General features: G+C 37.9%; 1 protein-coding gene and 2 pseudogenes across 1 annotated transcript in view; 2 read left to right on the top strand and 1 right to left on the bottom strand.

Annotated features, from left to right (window-relative positions):
* The window catches only part of CDC73 (cell division cycle 73), a 102,602-nt gene that overhangs the window by 23,543 nt on the left and 54,442 nt on the right, over nucleotides 1–24,617 (bottom strand). The window contains exons 11-13 of the mRNA XM_043484745.1: nucleotides 14,328–14,385; nucleotides 7,859–7,894; nucleotides 7,475–7,562 (exon numbers count right to left, since the gene is read on the bottom strand). Coding sequence (XP_043340680.1) covers nucleotides 7,475–7,562; nucleotides 7,859–7,894; nucleotides 14,328–14,385 — 182 coding nt within the window. The remainder of the gene's footprint in view (nucleotides 1–7,474; nucleotides 7,563–7,858; nucleotides 7,895–14,327; nucleotides 14,386–24,617) is intronic.
* Nucleotides 1,815–2,732, top strand: LOC122451808 (annotated as a pseudogene).
* Nucleotides 3,131–6,906, top strand: LOC122452281 (annotated as a pseudogene).

The following is a 24,617-nucleotide window of genomic DNA, read 5'->3' as shown; positions in this document are numbered from 1 at the left end:
TGGAACCAGTCTGTTGTTCCATGTCCAGTTCTTACTGTTGCTTCCTGACCTGTATACAGGTTTCTCAAGAGGCAGGTCAGGTGGTCTGGTATTCCCGTTTCTTGAAGAATTTTCCACAGTTTATTGTGATCCACACAGTCAAAGACTTTGGTATAGTCAATAAAGCAGAAATAGATGTTTTTCTGGAACTCTCTTGCTTTTTCAATGATCCAGCGGATGTTGGCAATTTGATCTCTGGTTCCTCTGCCTTTTCTAAATTCAGCTTGAACATCTGGAAGTTCATGATTCACATATTGTTGAAGCCTGACTTGGAGAATTTTGAGCATTACTTTACTATTGTGTGAGATGAGTGCAAATGTTTGAGCATTCTTTGGCATTGCCTTTCTTTGGGATAGGAATGAAAACTGACCTTTTCCAGTCTTGTGACCACTGCTGAGTTTTCCAAATTTGCTGGCATATTGAGTGCAGCACTTTCACAGCATCATCTTTCAGGATTTGAAATAGCTCAACTGGAATTCCATCACATCCACTAGCTTTGTTCTTAGTGATGCTTCCTAAGGCCCACCTGACTTCACATTCCAGGATTTCTGGCTCTAGGTGAGTGTGAGTGATCACAACTTCATTATTTTCTGGGTCGTGAAGATCTTTTTTGTCCAGTTCTTCTGTGTATTCTTGACCCCTCTTCTTAATATCTTCTGCTTCTGTTAGGTCCGTACCGTTTCTGTCCTTTATTGAGCCCATCTTTGCATGAAATGTTCCCCTGATAGCTCTAATTTTCGTGATGAGATCTCTAGTCTTTTCCATTCTGTTGTTTTCCTCTATTTCTTTGCACTGATCGCTGAGGAAGGCTTTCTTATCTCTCCTTGGTATTCTTTGGAACTCTGCATTCAAATGGGAATATCTTTCCTTTTCTCCTCTGCTTTTCACTTCCCTTCTTTTCATAGCTATCTGTAAGGCCTCCTCAGACAGCCATTTTGCTTTTTTGCATTTCTTTTTCTTGGGGATGGTCTTGATTCCTGTGTCCTGTACAATGTCATGAACCTCCGTCCATAGTTCATCAGGCACTCATTGTCTATCAGATCTAGTCCCTTAAATCTATTTCTCACTTCCACTGTATAGTCATAAGGGATTTGGCTTAGGTCATACCTGAATGGTCTAGTGGTTTTCTCCTCTTCCCTCAATTTCAGTCTCAATTTGGAAATAAGGAATTCATGATCTGAGCCACAGTCAGCTCCTGGTCTTGTTTTTTCAGTTATGTTGAGCCAATTATTTTTACAATAAAGCTACTTTAAGTTGGTTTTTAATACTTAACACAAAAAGTTATGTAACAAAAACAACCGGAACTGCATAATTACCTGGATGGATATGTGCAATCTGGAGAAATATTCTGACATCCACTGACTCTACCATTATTTGATTTAGGTATTTCACTTAACATTCTATGACTGTGAAGGAACATGGGTAATATGACTAAAGTCACTGTTTAACAAATTTGTTAAACAAATACAAATCTCTAAAATAATTTCCTTAGTATAATATAAAATGCAAATGAGAGGATATAATTAGACAAGTTCCAGATTTGAAGTCTGTATTATTTTGAAAAATGAACAATTTAATCAATATTTCCCGATTAAAAATACAGCTTTCCTTTCTCCTAAATAAAATAAGTTGAAGTTTGTGGGGAAAAAAATAATTAGCAATATCTGGTGTTAAAAAAACCTCAAACCGAGAATTTAATGTGAAGCTATAGATGTTGGATTGGCTATGTCGCCAGGTGCTTATCAGACACAAAAGCAGATCTTCGCCCGCCAGCCATGAACTCCACGCAGTTCAACAAGGGGCCCTCGCACAGGCTCTCAGCCGAGGTCAAGAACCGGCTTCAGTCCAAAAACGACCCTCAGGAGGAGGTGGAGCTCCGAAGCTGAATTGAGGACTGACCAGCCTCTCCATCAGCCTGGACTTCCAGAAGGGTCTGAAGGACTGGATCATCCTGGACACACTCATGAATAAACTGCAGCTGGGCTCAATCCCTAAGACCAACTGCGCCATGCAGAAGCGGCAGCAGCCAGAAAACCTCTCCAACTTCATCAAGGTCACGGTCAGCTACGGCATGAACCCCGTCAACCTGTTTGAGGCTGACAAACTGTCTGAAAGTGGGAACTTGATGCAGGTGCCTCTTTCTTGCCCTGGCCAGGAAGGCCAAGACAAAGTGATGCAGAGCACACGGACACTGGCATCAAAAACTCGGAGAAGCAGGGGTGAGACTCTGACGATGCCACCATGAAGGTGGGCCAGCGTCACTGGGTTCTTGATGGACACCGACACATGTGCCAGCCAGTCGGGCATGACCGCTTCCAGCACCAGATGGCATCTGTACGACCCCGAAAACCATATCCTGCCCCCCTGGGACCACTTGACCATCAGCCTCCAGATGGGCACCAACAAGTGTGACAGCCAGGTGGGCACGACAGCTCCAGGGACCCGGCAGCACATTTACAACACAAAGCTGGGGACAGACAAATGTGACAATTCCTCCATGTCCCTGCAGGTGGGCTACATGCAGGGTGCCAACCAGAGTGGTCAGGTCTTTGGCCTGGGCCGGCAGATATACGACCCCAAGTACTGCCCTCATGCCCCAGTGGCCGATGGGGCTCCAGCAACTGCAGGAGAGGGCCAGGCCCAGGGGAGCCCTCAGAGTGCCCCCTCTACTACTGGAGGAGGCAGGCTACTGAGACACCCGTGCGGGCTGTCTTCCCACATCACTGACCTATCCGGGTTTTCGGGTTTTTCTGTTTTTTGTCTTGTTTTTCTACATATCAGAGTGCTACCACTTAAGAGTCTGGGGGAAAGGGGTGAAGGCCATAGCCAGAGGCACGTGGGGTGGGGGTCCCCACCAGGGCAGCTCCAGGCATCAGGTTTCCCAGCAGACTTCTGGGCCAAGCTGTTAGGTTAGGGGGACAAGGAAAAGCAGGCAGGGAGGGGAACTGGCCCTGAGTAATTTCCAGTTACATCTATCCCACTTCTCTTTTTTCTGCCAATCAGTCTGTGGTTTCTGTATTCACAGAAATTTCAGGCAGTTTTAGTTAAGGAAAATACTTTGTTCAGAGGAGTGGGGGCGGGGGGGGGGGGGATGCTGAAAGGTGGTCAGGCCACAGTCCCAAAATATTTTAGGTCTTGTGGATTTCCCAAGGACCCTCAGACCACATATCCTGGCCTCTCCCATGGGTCCAGTGGGGACACTGAGGCCCTGGCAGAACAGTGGAGTTCTGAGTGCTTGAGACAAAACTGGCCCCCGCTCCCTCCAATTGTCCCCACTCCCCCACCAAGTACTGCACAGCGATCCCAACCCAGAGGCCCCCGCAAGGATCAGCCCTGTCCAGGAGCCCTGGGACCAAGAAATAATGTGAAAATACCAACTATGGACGAAAAGAAATAAAACCTCTTTGGGGGGGTGGGGGGGTGGGGAGCAAATCTTCATTCTGGAACTCAAAGAATTTCTACAAGAAAAAATTCCAAGGAGAACAAATAGAAATTACAAAATGAAAACAAAAAAAACCACTAAATGAACAGTTAAAAAGAAAAATCCCTAAAACACAAGGAAACGAGATATCATGAATGAAACAACAGATAAAAGAAAGCAATTAGTAAGGACTTCCAACAGTGCAGCTATCAAAGACCAAAACTTGTGAAACAAGCCTGCAAGTATGTAGAGGAAAAAAGAAATTATTGAAAAAAGGCAAGGGGAAGGGAAGGAGCACCAAAGATTTGAAAAAGAACTAAACAGAACCTCTAAAAATGAAACAATGAGACATCTGAATTTTAAAATGAAATGAACAGACAACATCACACTAGGAGATAGCCAAAGGAACAGACAACTAGAAGTTAAACCTTCAGAAATAATCAAGAATTCAGGTGACAGAGAAACAGAAGGAAAGCAGAACTGCATAACAGACATAGATGATGAAATGAGAAAGTCTATAGTATGTCTCATTTAAATCCCAGAAAGAAGAGAGAAAAAAAAGGGGAGAAGAAGTGGGGGGACATAGAGATAATGTCTAAAGAGCCAAGACTTTGTGAACTGATGAAAAACACAAATTCACAGATTCAATTCTGATGAATCCCAAAGAGGGATATGTAAGAAATCTACACCTAGGTATAGCAGATAAACAAATTTACAATGACCTTTAACAAGAGAAAGCAGATATCCTTCCAAGTACTGATTATCACAGCTGACCTCTGATCATCAAAAAAGTAAGCTATTATAGAAAATGGTGCAATAACATCTTCAATGTAATAAATCAATTCCTATACGGTTTTCCAAAGTGGTTGAACCCTTCTGCACTGCTGTGGCAGCTGGGTACATGAAGCATTCATGGTCCAGTGGGAGCTTCCATCTGCTCTCCTGGCAGCTCTTCCCCAGGCCTTAAGTAGTCCCCCATATACATATGCTGAACACTGTCTGACTGATGCAAGGGGAACTCGAGGTCTATCTCTGGGGCACTCCCTCTGTGTAATCTCTTCTCGTTGCAACTCTGCCCTATGCGAGGACCATCATGGCCAGAATCACAAGCCCCATCCAACCAGTTTATTTTAAATAAGCTCACGGTCCCTCAAGATCATGTTTATAAATGTCAAAGCTCTTCTTAATACTTCCATAATAGAACCTTGATCTTGTTACTCAGAATGTTAAAGGTGAGGGCAGGATTTATTTTGTCTCATTTCATTTACTTATTGAAGGGCTAGAAAACTGAAGAATCCTCAGTTTTACATGAAACCAAACAGAATCTATGCCAACATGAGCTATGGGATACAGCCAGTACTATAATTGTGTGGAGGAGGTTTCAATTATGCATTAATTACATAGCAAAGCCTCAAGCTGACTCAAGCTGTAGGGGAGATGTCAGTTGCAATGAGGTGTTAAACAATGAAGGGAGTGTTTTAAACTTAGAAGAAAAATAAGGCATGATCTATCCAAAGAAGGTAATCTGTTAAAATTGTTTGCTTTCTTGGTAGGAAGGCTAAGGAAAAAGGTGCTAAAATTTAGTTTGTGACTTCTATGCACTACTTACTACTTTTAATATTTTAATTATTATCAAATCTATTTCAAGAGGTGGGCAAAAACAATTATATTTCATATTTGCCCAGCTGTAGACTACTTGAGGAACTGTAGATTATTTAGTAATCAACAGCACTGTCTCAATATTAAACTCCACGAAAAAAAAGCCTAATATGAGGAAATTCCTTCTTTCCATATTGTTATTGGAAAAAAGGTCATTGAAAATTTCACTCATAAGTATTAAAGAAAAAATACTATACAGATACACTTGCACATGCCAGTTACATAGGATTTTTATTCAGCTATTTAAGTCATAGGCACTTAAAATTCAATTCTGCATCTATTAAAACCTAGAGTCAGTAAGTATTACAACTTATTTTGCTACTCATTTTAAATTAGTTGTAAGTTATCTAGAAGCAGCATGATTTTCTTTTTGAAGGTTGTTTTTGTTTAAGAACTGCCATCGTCATTTTACTGAGAAAGTTAAGCATCTGCAAATTTTAACACAGGATATAGGTTCCCTCTTTGCTTCTTCAACCAACTTTATTAATGTCTAGGTTAAACTATGGTTCCCTTTTCTAGCGCCATGTGCTCGAGGCGCCGCCTCTTGCTCCTCCCGCCGCCCTGAGTCACTGCCTGCGCAGCTCAGGTTGCCTGGCTCCCTGTGCTAGCCACCGATATTTGGCATTTGTACAACACGGCAGACATCGACAACAAAGAACAGTCTGAACTTGATCAAGATTTGGATGATGTTGAAGAAGAAGAAGAAGAAGAAACTGGTGAAGAAACAAAAATCAAAGTGCATCAGCTGACTGTTCAAATGATGCAAAATCCTCAGATTCTTGCAGCCCTTCAAGAAAGACTTGATCGTCTGGTAGAAACACCAACAGGATACATTGAAAGCTTGCCTAGGGTAGTTATAAGACGAGTGAATGCTCTCAAAAACCTTCAAGTTAAATGTGCACAAATAGAAGCCAAATTCTATGAGGAAGTTCATGACCTTGAAAGAAAGTGTGCTGTTCTTTATCAGCCCCTGTTTGATAAGCAATGTGAGATCATTAATGCCATTTATGAACCTACAGAAGAATAATACGAATGGAAACCAGATGACGAAGATGAAACTTTGGAGGAGCTAAAAGAAAAGGCCAGGATTGACAATGAGAAAAAGGATAAAGAAAAAGAAGATCCCAAGGGAATTCCTGAGTTTTGGTTGTCCGTTTTTAAGAATGTTGACTTGCTCAGTGATGTGGTTCAGGAACATGATGAACCTATTCTAAAGCACTTGAAACATATTAAAGTGATATTAAGGATGCTGATCAACCTGTTAGTTTTGTCTTAGAATTTCACAATGAATATTTCACAAATGAAGTGCTGACAAAGACACAGAGGATGAGGTCAGAACCAGATTAATGTGATCCCTTTTCTTTTGATGGACCAGAAATTATGGGTTGTACAGGGTGCCAGATAGATTGGAAAAAAGGGAAGAATGTCACTTTGAAGACGATTAAGAAGAAGCAGAAACACAAGGGACCCACGTGGGACAGTTCGTACTGTGACCAAAACAGTTTCTTTCTTTAATTTTTTTTGCCCCTCCTGAAGTTCCTGAGAATGGAGATCTGGATGATGATTCTGAAACTATCCTCACTGCAGACTTTGAAATTGGTCACTTTTTACATGAGCATGTAATCCAAAGATCAGTGTTATACTTTACTGGAGAAGCTACTGAAGATGACGATGATTATGATGAAGAAGGTGAAGAAGCAGATGAGGAAGGGGAAGAAGAAGGAGATGACGAAAATGATCCAGGCTATAACTCAAAGAAGGATCAAAATCCAGCAGACTGCAAGTAGCAGTGAAGCAGGATGTATGTGGCCTTGAGGATAACCTACACTGATCTACCTTCTGCTTCCCTGGAAAGGATGAATTTACATCATTTGACAAGACTTTCAAGTTTTTTGTTGTTTGTTTGCTCATTTTTGTTTTTGCAGCCTAAAATAAAAATGTCATATAATTAAAAAAAAAAAAAAAAACTACGGTCCCTCCTCCTCCCTCTAGGGTATACACATCTATTAATCTAAAGTATGTTTTACTTTTCTGGTTCTTTACTGGAACTTGGAAATGGGGAGAAGAAAACCTGAATTTGTTTTAGATCTCTAGCCAAAGCAAAATAATTCATGTTAAAAATTAAATGATAACCTGTCTCATTAAGACTTTAGTCAGAGTTTCTACAGTTTTCCCTAAAGGATTCAGATAGAATATATTCTGTTTTTGAAAATTATATTTGAGACTATCTGCAAAGCCAACAGCACTGAAATTGAACGTTTGTTTTCTCAAAATAAGAAATACTGAATCAGTAACTAGTAATTCTCAACAAAAGCTCCATGCCCTAGAAGAAGAGCAGTTTAGCAAACTACTTACTTCAGGTCCTGGAGAAGGTCCTTTGCATTAAGCATGGTTATTAAAGAGGTGGTAGCTGCAGGAATGATGATAATGGGTGTCCGAGATCCTATAAAGAAAGAATTTTCAAGGTATCAAATAGGTTATTAAAAAGAATTATAGTTACTCTAATTAAAAAGTAAAAGCCTGCAAATTTGTAATTTTCACTCTTTTAAACTAAAAGACATTTTAAGCAGCAGTGACATTCAGACTAGTTAATGATCAGGACAGCTTGAGCACGAACCACTCAGAATGGACACCAAACACAAACACCTGCTGCAACTGCATGGGAAGGCCATCAGCCCTGGCTTTGTAAGCAAGAGCTTACTTTTTAAAGCAAGTTTAGAGTCACATGCACAACCTTACCTTTCTTCTGATTTGGGGGAGGTCTGGCTTGAGAAACTGTAAGAAAGAAAAAAAAAATACAAATATCTGAGTGTTATAAAAAATCACATTCTTATTTTCAAACTTACAAAGCAAGTAAGTCCAACAATATTTGTATTTACATATGACTCATTAAAAAATTTTTTAATGTACTGCAAGTTTCTTAAATAACATGAAGCTATTTCTCTGCTTCAGAAAATCACTATAATGCCTCAGCAGTTCAACAATCAGGAGCTATAAGCAAAGTGGATATACAGCATTGCTAGGCGCTTTGAATCTACATTCATAGATGTTAGGGTCCAGAAAAGGAGGCAAATAAATGATTTCTGAATTAATAGATTACTCTGTGATAAATATAAAAACACAGAGTACTACAAGAGGATGTAACACTGGGAGAAGGGCTGCGAGAGGGGAATGTAATTAATCTCTGTGGAGGAAAAACAAAGATGGTACCCCAGTAACTAAGACCTAAAATATAATATTTATCTTTATCTCTCTTTTCAAATTTTTTGGTTTGTTTTATTAGCAATGAGTCATGTGAAGGTCTTTTTTCTGGAACTGCCCATATTATCAATAATTTTGTATATTATAAAAACATGAATATTCATATCTCTTCATTATTTATATATGCAATGGACTTTATAATAAGTAAAAACATTTGTTGGCATAATAATGGTAACATCAGTCTAGTTCAAGATGAATGAATTTTAAGATAGTGCTGCATGTTCAATTTTCAGTATTTATTCATACAATAAATTTTTACTGACTGCCTTCTATGTGTCATGTGCTGTGCTAAAATTAATTTTTTAAATCACAAAAAATAAAAAGTCAACAATTTAAAATTCTAATTCAACATCAGTTCTTAGACATACCACTTCTAAAGGAAAGTACACACATCTTTGGAATATGTTCTATTTCAAAAGCAGTAAAATGCTACATTTTAACTAGTACTTTGTTCTCCTTTGAATAGCTATTTCATTGTGATAAAACATTATGGAGGCAGTAAAATGCTACATTTTAACTAGTACTTTGTACTCCTTTGTATAGCTATTCATTGTGATAAAACATTATGGAGGCAGTAAAATGTTACATTTTAACTAGTTCTTTGTACTCCTTTAGCTATTTGATTATGATAAAACATTATGGAGTCCAGAAGTATGATCTTGTAGCCACAAAAAGCAAAGATAAATACAAACACAAGTTCACATGCATATTTATCGAAGTGTTCTCATCTTTCTTTTTGCTGAGAAACAGATACTAAAACTTTCTTAAATTATTTTTAGAAACAGGACTCCTGGATACATCAACATGTAGAGCAAGACACTATCATCTGCAATATAATACAATCTCAATAAACACTTGGAATTTGACAGAGGGATAAAGGAAAGGTGGGATGGACAGACAGATGTACAAACTGGAGACAGGAGTGGCTAGGAGAATGAGTAAGGAGAACAGAGCAATCTTTGACTGAAATATCAGATATAATAGGAAAGCCCATAATGGACTCAGGAATATAAGGAAAGATTCACCAAAATCAAGGCTGAGAAGACCAAGTTAGAAAAAGACAAAATATAGAAGCTCAAAAGCTCACATGTTAAAAATAAACTTTAGATGTTTAGTAAAAAAAAAAAAAAATAACAACTACAATTAAGGACCAAGGCAGGCACACAATGATGAATATGCTAAGGATGAGCTTGATCTAAAGGCAGGAGGAGGGAAGCGTGGAGTAACGCGGAGTCCATGAGGAGCATGAGGGAAAGCAAGAGCCTGGAGTCGGAGCTTGACTGTCTCCATTCTGCCACTTTCCAGACAATGACCACCCACCCACCCGCCGCCCCGCAGCACACTGAGATGAACGCCGCTCAGCGCCAGCTGTCCTCAGCCATGAAACAGAGACAGTCATTTCTACATCTTGATTCTGTTGTAAGACTCATAAGAACAACAAGGCAAGTTAAGCTCTTCTCCAGATCCTGGGCATATTTACTGTTTACTGAACCTCTCGGCCATAGCTGACGCTAAACGTGCTGCAGCAGCCACGGCCACTGCCTTCAGCAACGCCGTAGCTGACCACTGGCACGCTGAGGACAGGCGATTACTGCTGCTGTGCTTGTTCCCAAACAGAGTTCTATCCTCTCCTGAAGTATTACTCAGAGCATACGTACAGGGCACTCTGCTAGGCTTTTATTTTTATAATGATAAATAAAACAAAAATAATCCCTGCCCTCAAAGACCGTTCAAGTAAAGGAGGGGAACCAGACCATAACAAAACAGGCAAATAAACACATAAAAACAAATTTGAATACACAATATTAAGGAACAAAATGAATGTACACTGATACTAAAGTGTCCTTTAGACAGAACGCTTAGAAAAAGTCTCTCAAAGGAAATGGCATTTCAGCTGAGATTTGAAGGATAAAAAGGAGCAAACTTGCAAAGAACAAGTGAAAGAACAGTCTAGATAAGAGGTAGGAATGTGGGCCAATGCCAAAGGCAGGAAGAAACTGTCGTGCTTATGGAACTGCAAATGTGCAGACAGGCAAAAAGGAAGGGTGCAGCAGGGCAGGAGGTTAAAAATATATGTCGGAGCCAATTCATGAAAGGCTTTCTAGGTGACGTTAAGCTTGTATTTAAATTCTGTTAGATAACCCTGTAACTTTTAAGCCAGAAAGTGACATAATTTGATTTTCACATTATACTTTCTGTAAGGGAAAAACAGTAATTTTAGTTAAGAGATCAAAGGGGGACAACCAAAAAAAAAAGGCGGGGGGAGTGGGACAACTGTGTAAGCAGCAAGCTCAGGATGATCACAATATTCTACAGCGGTGCCGCCCAAATTAAGTGTGGTTAAGGCAAGGGTAAACTTTCCAAGGCCGACTGAATAACATGCAATAAAAATGAACACTAGAACACTGGCCATGCACCTGGATGCTGTTAACAGTATTGCACTCTCAACTCCTATCTGTATCTTGTTAGGGACCAGAAATAAACATGTCAGGGACTAATACTTCAAGATGCACTAGTCTAGAGAAGTGATGGTAGCTGAGACTTGAGTTGTGGCAGTGGAGATAAAGAGAAAATAGATAAATACAGAATACAGAAAAGGTAAATTTGACAAAACTCACTGGCATACTAGATGAGAAGAATAAGCAAATATGAAGAATAAAGAATAATTCAAGTTTTGGACTTAAGATACAGAGTTGATAGTGGTGTCATTTACTTGTGAAGAAGCAGGAGAATGTGAAGACTTCGTGGGGAAAATATCAAAGAAAAAAGGTTTTCAGCCAGTTTTAAGATAAAGTTTGGCACATCCAAACGTTAAACATTTTTAATATAAGACACCAGAGGTAAGAAGAACTGGTTCAAATGAATTCTTTTTAACGGCTGAGTAATATTCCATGGTGTATATGTACCACAGCTTCCTTATCCATTCATCTGTATTATCTATGGTGAAACAGGTCACCAGCCCAGGTGGGATGCATGAGACAAGTGCTCGGGCCTGGTGCACTGGGAAGACCCAGAGGAATCGGGTGGAGAGGGAGGTGGGAGGGGGGATCGGGATGGGGAATACGTGTAAATCTATTGCTGGTTCGTGTCAATGTATGACAAAACCCACTGAAAAAATAAATAAATAAATAAATCAAAAAAAAAAAAAAAAAAGAACAACTGGAGACACAAGCTTGAAAACCATCAGCACACTGATTTAAAACTATGGAATGAGGCAATCCACCCACATTTTGAAGTGCGTGACTGAAGAGCATAAGAGATGTGTTTAAAATATACAACAACGGGCTAGCTCTCTCTCAGTCTCACGTGCAGATCTTAAGACAGCAGATAAACTAGAGGTACAGGGTTATGGGTAGTCACCTACCCACATCAGAGTATCTGTAAGGCAGAAGCAATGGATGAAAGCGGGAGGAGTGACTTACGCGTTGTATACACCTCAGAAAGAGGCAGCAAGGGCAGGGATGTGTACAGGAGATTTAACCTGGCTAAAAAGGAAAGGACATTAAATTCCACTATGGAGCTTGTCAAACGCCTGTGCTTCTAAATTCACTGGAAAACACGTGTCTCTTGTTAGTTACATTCCCTAAATGAATGTTTAGAAATTAGGAATGATTGTAAACACTTTAAAATACTACATTTACCCAGGGACTTGCCTAGTAAAGCTAGTGCAAAATATTTGATGAAAAAATAAAGAAGAAAGAAACAGTGAACAAAAATGGAACGCCATCCTTGAGTCCCTTCACTGAAGGCAAAAAGGATAGATGGTTCAGTCCCTAATTTCCTAATAATTCAAACTCTACCTAACAAACAACAGTATAGAGATCTATGCTGTCTCATGTATAATATGTTACACTGCCAGAAATATTGTGTTCTTTTTTTTTCCATTTTAAAAAGATAATCCAGATGAACCTACCCTACATTACAAAATATCCCTTCAAAACTGGGTAGCACCCAAAAGGCAAATACATTTAACAATCTGCAAAACAAAAATACATGAGTCAAGACAAAGATGACAAACTGCTAAGACCCACTCAAGTCAGTCTTATTGACTAGTGAGTATTAAAACTTAAAATCTTTGCTTCTGGAATGATAGGTAGGGATTGTGGATCTATGGGGGTCAATTAGTGAGTGAAACGAGACCTCACATTGATGGGCATGAGAATATCTGTTATATTATGAGAGATTCTCGGAGATTTATTTCAGTCATTTTAATCACCGATGCACCTTGGCAGAACTGAAAAAGAATGACAGATTAGGAGGTGGAAAGACCCACAGCTCCCTGCTTCCCACGTGACCTTCTCCAAGATTACAAACTAGCTGGGAGGACGCAGCCCCTTCCCTGCCCCTCCATTCCACGGCACACGCACACAAGCTGGTCCACGCGGGTGTCAGCACCGCCCCTACCCCCTTGTTTGCCATGTGATTTTGAGAAAATGTGAAATGGAGACAATTATTCATACACAGCAGAGAACAGCGTTAGCATCCTCAGGTGGTGACTTGCTCCTTTTTATACCATTTCTGAATTTCTCATGTGATCTTCTTTAGACTAACCATCCTTCCCATCCAAGGGAAAACAAAAAATTCTGCATCAATCATTCCACTGCCTCTACAATATTCCTCTCTTCCTTCCAAGCTGCATCCCTGGGGTCCATGTCAGCCTGACCATTCCTATTTCCCTGACTTTTTCTTCCTTCCTGTAAGGAGCTCCTTTAGCTCCTTCTTGTTTCTGGCACTGAGCACATGGAAGGCATTCAAATAATATTTAACTGGATTTAATTGCTCTTCCTTGTACTCGCATACCAGCTTTTGGCATGGTCCTGTCTACTGAAAAATAGTCCCATAGTTCCATCATCTGATATAAATTATATCCAGTGTGCTCCAAATTTAACAAAGATTTCAAACCAACCCTATGTCATTAAAAGAAATAAAGAAAATACTAGTTGTGTCAAGATCCAGGTGGATCCAAGACACAATCAAAGAGCCTACAACACCATCCCAATATAACCCCTCTTGACATCACGCTTTTTATGTGCTTCCAAAAATCTGAACACTTATAATTACATAATTTTAGAATTAGCCTATGTGTGAACATACTATGAATAAAAAGATATCCAAATCTGCACTACTGACACTAACAAATTGAAAAGGAAGATCAACCAGTTAAAATTCTTGACTGTGCCTTTTCAATTAATACCATTTTCCTAATAGCCACTTTTAACAGCACTGATACTAGACTATGCTAAACACGAAAATAAAATGAACAAATGAACAGTAAATCAAACCCAAAAGAGTGAAAATGAATATAGTGTCTGTATCTACATGCATTTATAAAGATCAATCTCTTTAGGTATCAGGAAAAGGAAAGAAAATATTTTTAAATTAACTTCAGGGAACTCCCTGGTGGTCCAGTGGTTAGGACCCTGTGGTCTTACTGCTGAGGGCCTGGGTTCAATCCCTGGTCAGGGAACTAACATCCCACAGGCTGTGCAGTGCAACCAAAAAAATCAAAAGATTAAATTAAAAAAATAATTTCAATATTAGCCTTGTTTATTAATACATATATTTTTTAAATTATAGAAACTAATATGCTCAATAATACAGATATCTGAAACCTAAACATCAAAGCTGCTTATCAATCTATTAAAATTACGGTTCTATGTTTCCATAGGAAAAGACAAACATCACATCCATCATACTATCATGGAACTCAAACAAGAAACTGATGAGAGAATGGGTATGTAATAAAGAGCTTTTTAAAACATTTTCCTAAAATCTTAAAAATATTTTCTTAAAAATTTTCTTTAACTCAACTATACCTATTTACTCAAGTAAATATGATACTAGTTTCGAAGTATTTTAAGTAAAATTTAATTCCTTCAAATCGTTACATAGTATCAGAAATGTCAGTCGTGATAACAGAAAAAAGCTAAAACTTTTCTGTTTTTACCTGGCCTTGGTACAGGTTGTGCTGCAGGAGTTTGCGTCTTCCGGGCGGATGCACCTTCCTTTAAAAGAATAAAAATGGATGTGTTAAAATTCCTTTGCACAATAAACACTTTTGTTTAATTACTGCAAAAAAAATTCCATGTCTGTCTCTCCCTCAGTCATGGAACATGCTATGAGTTAAAACAAACAAGCACCTTACCATTTATGTTTCTGGTTGTGAGTTGGTAAGAGAAATCTTTAGTTGAAAATATACTTAAATTGTTACTATTCATTAGTTATTTTAAGTATGTAAGATTTTTCAAATATTCAATGATTTACTTAATTGCTGACAATTTTAATATTCTCAGAAATATCATTACCAGTTTTAAAATCAAGTCAATCTTTTTACCCTTAAAGAATCTCAAAATGAATAAGTAATACATAATCTCACATTAGAAAGATGTAAACAGTGTTACTTTGAGTGCATCTTTAAAAAACACAAATATTTAAAATTAAACATCTTTAAAATATTCAGGGAAAATAATCCATTTACAAACATGAGATTTGTTAAATTTAAGAGTGGTTGAAAATTTCTTAAAAGCTGAATAACAAATCTCAAGTAATTACAAATAATGTAATATATATAAGGAAACATGCTAAGGACTGAAGTACATCAATTATATACTCAAGAACAGACACCTCTGAAGTGCTTAACAGACTTCAAAAGTTGTCCATCTTTACTGCAATAGTTTCAATCATATTCACACTAAATTTTCTTTAAACATTAAAAATTAATGCTTTTAATTTTTATTAATTAAATAATAATAAATTATTTATTATATATAAATATATATTTATATATTATTTATTATTAGTTATAGTTTATAAAAATTATTTATAAAAATAATAAAAAATTAAAACATTTTTCTTTATAGAAAGCTACAAGTGTAAATTTCAAAACAGCTAGTAATTCATGAAGATTTTATTCTAGCTGTACTTAAGTGAAGAAAATTTGATAAGTATCAGGAAAATTACACAAATCCATAATAAGAAAAACCACTACCACAACAACAGAAACATTTCTAAAGAAATCCTGCTAAACAATGTTCACTTTAATCATATTATATTTTCTTCATAATCTGAGATTTTACCATGGTAAAATGCACAGAGAATGCATTTCACTTGGAATACAATAGGATTCCTGGCATTCAGTTTAAAGGCTTTTTTAAAAAAAGGTTAAAATAGAGGACTCCCTGGCAGTCCTGTGGTTAAGACTCTGCTTCCAATGCAAGGAGCACAGGTTCCACCCCTGGGTGGGGGAACTAAGATTACAGAAGCCTCATGCCTACCTTCCCCCTCCAAAAAGCTAAATTAAAAAAAAAAAGCAGCAGAGGCAACTAGCAAAAACTCTTTGGGGGAAAAAAGCCCTTGAGGACAGCGGACATCCTTTCCTAGTCTTTTCACTATCATGCATTTAGTCACATACACTGGTGTGGCTGAGACTGAGTCACTTTGGGTGCTGGCTCCATGAATGTGTTAACTTTGGAAACATTTGTCAAGCTTACTGATGGTATGGTCATTATAATACAAGCAAATTATATTCAAGTAAAATTTAAATGTAAAGAAAGTGAGTCACTATTAATGTAGAGACCATATTCAACATTTAACTTCATTTAATGCACTGAAATTGTCTGATCTATATTTTTCTCTAAGTTCATGTTAGGGGACACAACTGCTTTTACTCATCTTTGTAAATCTAGTACCTACAACACAACAGATGCTCAACAAACGTTGGTCATATTGAACTTAGTTCTAGAATTCTAAAAATCAGAAGCCAAGGGATAATCACTAAATAGAAACTAACCAAAGAGATTTTAGCTTTCTCTCCCATGTTCCTTTATAAGGAGGAATCAACTAGATATTATATAATAACAAGATTAACTGTATTCCTTTTGAATTCTTACAAGTAAATACTGGGAATTCCCTGGTGCTCAGACAGTAAAGAATCCACCTGCAGTGTGGGAGACCTGGGTTCGATCCCTGGGTTGGGAAGATTCCCTGGAGGAGTGCATGACAACCCACTCCAGTATTCTTGCCTGGAGAACCCCCATGGAGAGGAGCCTGGCGGGCTACAGTCCCTGGGGTCACAGAGAGTTTGGACACAACTGAGCGACAAAGCACAGCACACACACGTAAACTGGGTCAGTTTAAGTACACAGAGAAGGAAGAAAAATGAAGAAAATGAGTCAGGAAGAACAATGAGCATGCACATATGCAGGCCTCCTTCTGTCTACATTTGACTAGAAGGCTGGCTAGTCCTGGGCTCAGTCTATAGAGAGTTCTCTGTGTTTTATAAATGGGAGTCAGCTAGTCATAAGCCTATAAGGAGTTAAGTCTAAAATTACAGATAATGGTGTCTCGTGACTCATGGAGAAAACCCATCTGCAGAATGATATAAAGAAGTTACCAGCATGCAAGAAGAGACATGGAATACAATATCCCTCATAACACCTATCTAGTTCCAGTGGCCTGTAAGACCTCTTCTCCCGCTAATCCTTGGAATCTTCTTGATTCCAAGAGCCACTAAAATCCCTCATCTCATTCTATGCAACCCACACACTTTTTTGTCTTACTTACTGGAGCAGAATCTGTTACCTGCAACCAGGAGAGTTTTATCTAATTTGTCTTCTCAAATTCACTGAAAATTTTGAGTTGTCAGTCACTATAGTACAACTTTGCTTAATTTTGGATAAGTAAACACAAGTAAGTTCAAACGCACACACATATATAGCCATGCCACTTCAGTAGGCTGTGAGCTCCTTGAAATGAAAACAGAAAGACCTCTGCAAATCATATGGTTAGTTCACAGCCATTTCAAGGACTCCCTAACCAATACAAGAGCAGCTAAAAGCTCATGTTACTCTGATCTGCATTATTTTGTATGTCACTACATAAAGGACCTCAGAAACCACATAACCTAATTCCAGCACCTCTTAAAGATGAAGAAAGAGATGTAAAATAGCTTTTCGAAGGCTACAAAGAGGTCTATCTGGCATATGTTAAGAAACTGAAATAGAAGGAAAACAAAGAATAAAAGAAACAAAATGAAGAAATAATAATTGGCAGTAATATGGAGCAGACTGACAACTCTGTATTTTTAAAGATATTTGGACTGGGGGAAAAATGCTATTCAGCTGGGAGAAGAAAAGTATCAGCACAAAACAATTGAAAGAGCTGATGAGTTGTGCTAACTGGAGAGGAAAACCTGCTTTCTTTCAAAAAGTCAGAATCATTATAATTTCACCAAGACTGGAGGCATTCTGGAAAAGAAGTAACTGGCAAAAAGGGATGGGGGAAACAGTGACAGAATCGTTATCGGCAAAACATAACACAACCAAACAAGGTAACTGTTTACAATCCCTCCTTGCTTTCTTTTAGCAAGTGAAGAGAATCTAGAATCTTCTGGTATTGGGAGAAAGAATACTGGTATCTGCCGCTTAAACAAGTAGAAAATAACACCATAATACAAAATATTGTAAGAAAAAAATTTGTAACAAGTATCAGTATGAAAAATATACTATATTTAATTCTGAAAAATGCAGTTTACATAAAAATTAATAAGATACTGAAATTTCTTAATGACAAAAACATATAGACTATATATATACACACAGATTCTAGTTGATAGTCTACCTCTTTGACTACTGTATTTATGAGACAAAAAGTAACGTTTTTAAAAAGTAAATCAATATTAATTGTACACTTGCATGTTTTGTCTTTTTAAAAAGTAACTTATTCCCATGAAATCTGTATTTGATATTCAGAACTCACAAATATTAGGATTTCTTTTTTAAGCATCTGAATTTCTTAAGTTCCAGAATGAGTCTTTAAGAAAATCATTTTGGAAAAACTAGGTAAAAAAAGGAAACTGCAACCCTGAGCAAATCACAAAGAGGCTGAAAAGCACTAAAGGTTTCAGGAGCAAAAAACTTGATACAAATTTTAAGTACAACTTAATTTTTGTTTTTTAGACTAATCATAACCTGGAGTGCATGTATACAATGCTTGCTAACACAGAAAGCAGTTGACACATTTCTAAAACCCAGTACAGTGAACCTACACAGGCACACCTCAGAGATGTTGCTGGTTTGGCTCCACACGACTGCAACAAGCTAGTATCTCAATAAAGTGCGCCACACTTTTTTTTTTGTTTCCCAGTGCATATAAAAGTTATCTTCACACTATAATGTAGTCTACACAACTAATCAACTATCTCTGCAAAACTGCAGGATACAAAATCAAATCAAAAACATCCACAGCATCTCTATACACTACCAATCAGTAACTTAAAAAGGAAATTAGGAAAACAATTCCATTTGGAATAGCATTTAAAAATCAAATACTCAAGAATAAATTTAATCAAGAAGCTAAAAAAAAAAAAAACTGTACACTGAAAACTTTAGATTGATGCTGAAAGAAATTAAAGCCATAAACAAATGGAAAGACATCTATGTTCATGGACTGCTAAGACTAATAGCATTAAGATTTCAAAATTACCCAATGCAATCTATAGATGCAATGCAATCCCTTTCAAAATCCCAAAGGTGTTTTTGCAGAAAGAAAAACTTATCCTAGAACTGACGTGGAATTTCAAGCAGCCCCAAAGAACCAAACTAATTCTGAAAAAGAACAAAGTTGGAGGACTAAAACTTCCAGATTTTAAAACAGTAATAAAAATACTGTAGCAGGGAAAGAAGGCAGATCCATAGACCAACGGAATAAGATAGCCCAGAAATAAACTTTCACGTACATGGCAAATTGATTTTTGACACAGGAGCTAAGACCATGAATTGGGAAAGGATAGTCTTCAACAAACAGTGCTAGGAAAACTGGATATGCACATGCAAAAGAATGAAGCTGGACCACTATCTTACATCATCTACAAAAACTATTAATAACTCAAAATGGATCAGAAGCCTAATTTTAGGAGATACAACTTTGAAAAAAAATTTAAAAACCTACAGATAAAAAATCAAAGAGTAAAAGCTTCATGACATTAGATTTGACATCAGTTTCACGGATATGTGAAAGTGAAAGTAGTACTAAAAGGTGCAGGAAAACAGAAGAAAAGCAGATAAACTGGAATTAATCAAAATTAAAAGTTTTTATGCATTAAAGGACACTAACAACAGAGAAGTCAATCCAAAGAATGGGAGAAAAGATTTGATAAGGAATTAATATCCCTGGCATGTGGCTAAAACATTACTCTGGACATGTCTATAAGGATGCGTCTGGGTGAGACGAACGTTTGAATCTGTAGACCGAGTAAAGCAGATTGCCCTCCCACTGCAGATGAGTCTCGCCCAACCCACTGGAGAACTGACGACAACGAAGAGGCAGAGAAGAGGAGACTTCCTCTCTGCCTGGCTGCTTCAAGGAAGGACACTGGAGTTCTCCTGCCTCGGAGGCAGACTGGAGCGCTTACACCACTAGTCCTCCAGCTCTCCGTCCTTCGGACTCAGACAAGAGCGCCGCTAGCCCGTCAGCTTCCCTGGGTCACCAGCTTGCCAACAGCAAATCCTGGAACTTTTCAGTCTTCCTAACCACATATGTCAATTCCTCACAATCTATCTATCTACCCTATTGACTTCTTTCTCTGGAGAACCCAGACAAATACAGCAATAAAAATTTTAGATCAAAAGAGAGTGAGATATAACACAAAACTCTTTAAAGAGGCATTCTATCATATTGGGAAAACGTCAGGTTTTTAAAAATTATTTATCTGGAGATTAAAAAATTACATCCACATGAATGTAGTTCCTTAATCTACAGATAAATAATTTAGATAAAATGCTAATCAGAGCACTGCAACTAGAAACAAACCAAAGTACATGTACCGACCTCCTTTAACATTGAAGTCCATGATAAACAATTCTTTCTCACTGAGGTTTAATAAAAGCTTTATTTTTCTCACTTAAAGTCAGGAGAATTGTTTTCATAATGGAAGAGGGACACAGGTAATGTAGAAGGTCCACAGGATCATTTGTGAATCTCATGGGTCCATGGACTAAAAACAAATACACTAATGTAACTAGAGACAGAGTAATCCAGCGCAAAAAAACAACTTGACTTACACGTCTCGAGCTCTAGGTTCTAGCTTAATGTGGCTCTGCTACATTAAGAGCAAACCTTTGAGAAAAATCTCAGCCTCTCAGGGTCTTAGTTACCTTGCCTGTAAAATGAGGAAACTAGATTTTTAGATGACCTCAAAGGTCCAATTCTACTCTGAAATTCCATTATTCTAATGTAAGTAATACTTTTTCACTAGGAACAATGCCATTACAGTACAACCTGAAGGGTCCAATTAAATGACTACGTTTGAAGACATAATTCAACATGGGTTTCTTCAAACCTATACAGCTTATAATTTTGCTCTACAGCTTATAAATTTGCTCTTCTTTTCTTTCATGTGAATAAATAATACTCTGTTGCCCAGCTCTATCAAAGGTTACATGTTTGGAATTATATCAATATGATTGTTTTGGGAATCAAATAATTACAGCTACTGGCCCGTAAGATGTCTCAAACAATTTAGAGGTGCGGACCTATCGCACCTTCGCAACTCTATCAAACTCAACACATCTCCTTTAAGGATATTTTACACTGACCCCTCTAGCCATCTAAAATGAAATGCACAGGTAACATAACTAACCTATATAGGCAAAACTTTTACTGGAAACCAATGTCCTAGCAATAGACTTTGCATTCCAATTATGTTTTAGGTTCGTTTAATAATAAAAATGGTCTAACACAGCGGCCCCAACCTTCTGGCACCAGGGACTGGTTTCACGGAAGACAATTCTTCCACAGACCCGAGGAGGAGCAGTGTTCAGGATGACTCCAGCGCATTGCCTTTGTTGTGCACTTTCTGCTATTATTCCATCAGCTCCACCCCCGACCATCAAGCATTAGCTCCCAGAGACTGGGGACCCCCGGTCTCTCTCACACACACACACACGGACATTCGGAGGTCCTGCAGAACACACGACTAGTCTTTGCTGTTTTCAAAACCTGTCCCGACACACTACATTCCCTGGCCACATGCACTAAACACCCTTCATTTCTGTTGTCAGCCAAAAACACCTGCCCTTGTAAACTTCTAGAACGTGTCCTAGGAAAGCAGTAGCAAGCTCAATACCACCCAGCTCTAACATCCAAGATTATTCTGTGTGCGCCAAAAAAACAATTGAAAGATTCTAGTTGATTTGTGCTGAAAAGAAAGAGCTGTGCTACTGAGAAACCAAAGCATATACAAGCAAAAAGGCATACTTTAATTGCACTGCATATACTGCACTTTTTTTTTTTAACAGATTGAAGGTTTATGACAACCCTATGTTGTCAGATCACAGTTAGCATTTTTTAATTAAAATATGTACGTTGTTTTTTAGACATAATACTATTATTGCACAAAATATACTGGGAACATAACTTTTCTATGCAGTGGGAAACAAAAAAGTTCCTGTGACTCACTTCAATTCAGTACTCACTATAGTAGCCTGGAATTGAATCCCAAATATCTCTGAGGTATGCCTTTATTGTTACAGTACTTTCCAAATTACTGCTGATTTTAGATGCTTACTTTTTCTCTTAGGATCATTAATGGTTTGTGTGAATTAAAATAGACAAATGTCAAAGAGACATTTAAATCTAGCTCCGCTTTCAAGTCAATAGAAATCTTAAACATATGAGTGAAAACTGAAGGCAAAATAGTAAGGCAGGCAAACACTGACACTTGTGGTCATTCTGAGATTGCTAATTTGCAATCAGCTAATTCCTGCTCTGTGAGTTCAAAGAAAAGTAAAACTGGTTTGTAAAACATCAATAAGGGTCAAAGGAAAATACAAAATTCTTAATAAACACATCCATTTCTTTTCAAAAAGGAAAACTACTAATAGTAAATAGTCAAAAATATGTCATCTGTCCAAATCTTTTTATGTAATGAAAAAGATGTCATTTGATTTTAAGTCAAAGCAGTCTCTAGATAAACTCCAAGTAAACATTGCCATGCAAAACTGCTGCTTATCTCAATAAAACTGAAGGTGTTACCTAACTAATTTGGTATAAATGGAATTTTCCAGTGTATTACGTTGGAAATTACATCTGCTCCAAAACATTAAGATTTTTCTCCAGCAGTGTAAAAAGATAGCTAGTTTTTCAGGTGAAATAAATGGCTTGCATTCAGGGGCCTACTAGCCAGACCAAAGCATAAACAGGAATGGAGACCAATGAAGGGAAAACTGATTCATGTCTCCCAAGGCTGTTTGCTCATCACCCACCCTGGTTGAAGTGCTATCTCCACATTCCTTTCTCCAGCCTTCTTTTTACCAAGGACATTTAGTTGAATTTATAGATACATAATATAATTCATGAAATCATTTACCTTTCCTATTACATACTGAACAAATCTATACCTGATTGATCATGTAATAATCACTCAAAAACTATTAACAACATGAATAAAAAAATTATTATTTCTGTACCCATTTAAGACTTAAAAGAGTTAGGAGGCACAGCAAATTCTGTCTTTAAATTCTGGCTCCTTAAGGGATATTCTAGACATGCACGGGAATACCCTAATATGAACCTGGATAATTCTGGCCATGATGCATATAGTAATATTCACCAATTTTCCCACCAGGGATGTGCTATAAAATTAAAAAGCAGACCTATGCAAGTAAAAATTACAAGACATTTATAACTATAAAACTTAACAAAATAGCTGCCAGTTTGCTGAGTCTGATAAAGAAATCTGTCACATTTAGTGAGAAAGTTTAACCATAGAATTCAGATGTTAAAAGAAACTAGACTGAAGGAAGAGCTTCTACAAGCTTGCCTGTCATAAGACTTTTACAGCTTTTCTTGGCTGGAAACATGCAGGTTGCTAGAAAAATCACTGAAGGAACTTTTATCTCATGTCTGCTGTTGTTCTGTAAAGTTCCTAAGCTAGCTTAACGTAAACGTAAGAAACAGAATGCAGCTGCACCTGAAAGTTTAAAGTAAATTCTGATTTGGCACACAGGTATCCTCTCACGAGCTTTCAGAAGTCTCCTCTGCCATATGAACACTTGCTCAGTTGAGACAACAGTCTACTGGGATTTCAAGGGCTCCACCCAACTGCAGGGGCCACTAACCAGCAGGTTATCTACGGAGTTAATAGTCAAGATCCATAAGAAATTCAGTGGGGCAATCAAAAAGACAGCCAAAAATAACTGTTTTATCCTTCCTGGAGGAAGGGCAGGGGATGCATCTAAACCATCTTTGTATCTTTAACATTTATTAAGGTGTGCCTAATTGCAAATGCTGGCACACAGTAGTTGATCAGATACATATCTATTGATCGAGTAAATAAAACAAAAACACAAACATCTGAACATTTAAAACCATATCTCTGGGTATGCCGTGATGGTGTGCTCCGTCATGTCTGACTCTCTGAGACCCCATGGACTGCAGTCCATCAGGCTCCTCTGTCCATGGGATTTCCCAGGCAAAAATACTGGAGTGAGTTGCCATTTCCTTCTCCAGGGGATCTTTCCAACCCAGGGATTGAACCCACATCTCCTGAATGAACAGGCAGATTATTTACCACTGAGCCACCAGGGAAGCCCCATGCTGTGCTAGTGACAGGAAAAAATTCCCCCAGTTCTCCAGCAGGGCCACACAGCATAATGGTTGAGAACAACTTACATTTGCTTTAATTCCCAGCTGGACTCTTTCTTATCACTAATCATCTGATATTTGGGATAACTGTTTTATAACTCTAAACTCCGGTTCTTCATCTTTAAAATGGGTATTACAATAATAAAACCTTATCAGAAAAAAAGTCATTTATCTAACAGCTCAAGCAGGCTCGGCACGCAACATGAATTGAGTCACTGCTGCTGCTAGCACAGTCAAATCCTACGTCAGGAATTATTGATACATAGTGACCTAGTAAGATCTACTTACACTTTTATAAAATAAGTCATTTTAAGCAGGCACTTAACCATCACTCTGCCACCTAAGTTTAATTAAAAACAAAGAGTAGCGAACATGTAATACATGTGGACTTAGGGACTAAATGCCAAGAAATCTGGGTTTTAGTTCTACCCTTCACACTTTACCAGGAAAAGCCAAAGCTCCAGGCCTTAGGTTTCCCATCTGTAAAATTCTTAATGTTCCGACTAACATTTCCAGGAAAATCACATACATCCCTTAAAAAAAAAAAAAAGTCTTAGGATTCCTAAAACTACAAAACACATTTCATCATTTACAC

Source organism: Cervus canadensis, chromosome 13 (assembly GCF_019320065.1).
Source record: "Cervus canadensis isolate Bull #8, Minnesota chromosome 13, ASM1932006v1, whole genome shotgun sequence".
NCBI lineage: Eukaryota > Metazoa > Chordata > Mammalia > Artiodactyla > Cervidae > Cervus > Cervus canadensis.
Note: the sequence above shows the minus strand (reverse complement) of the source record. Positions and strands in the feature narration are given on the sequence as shown.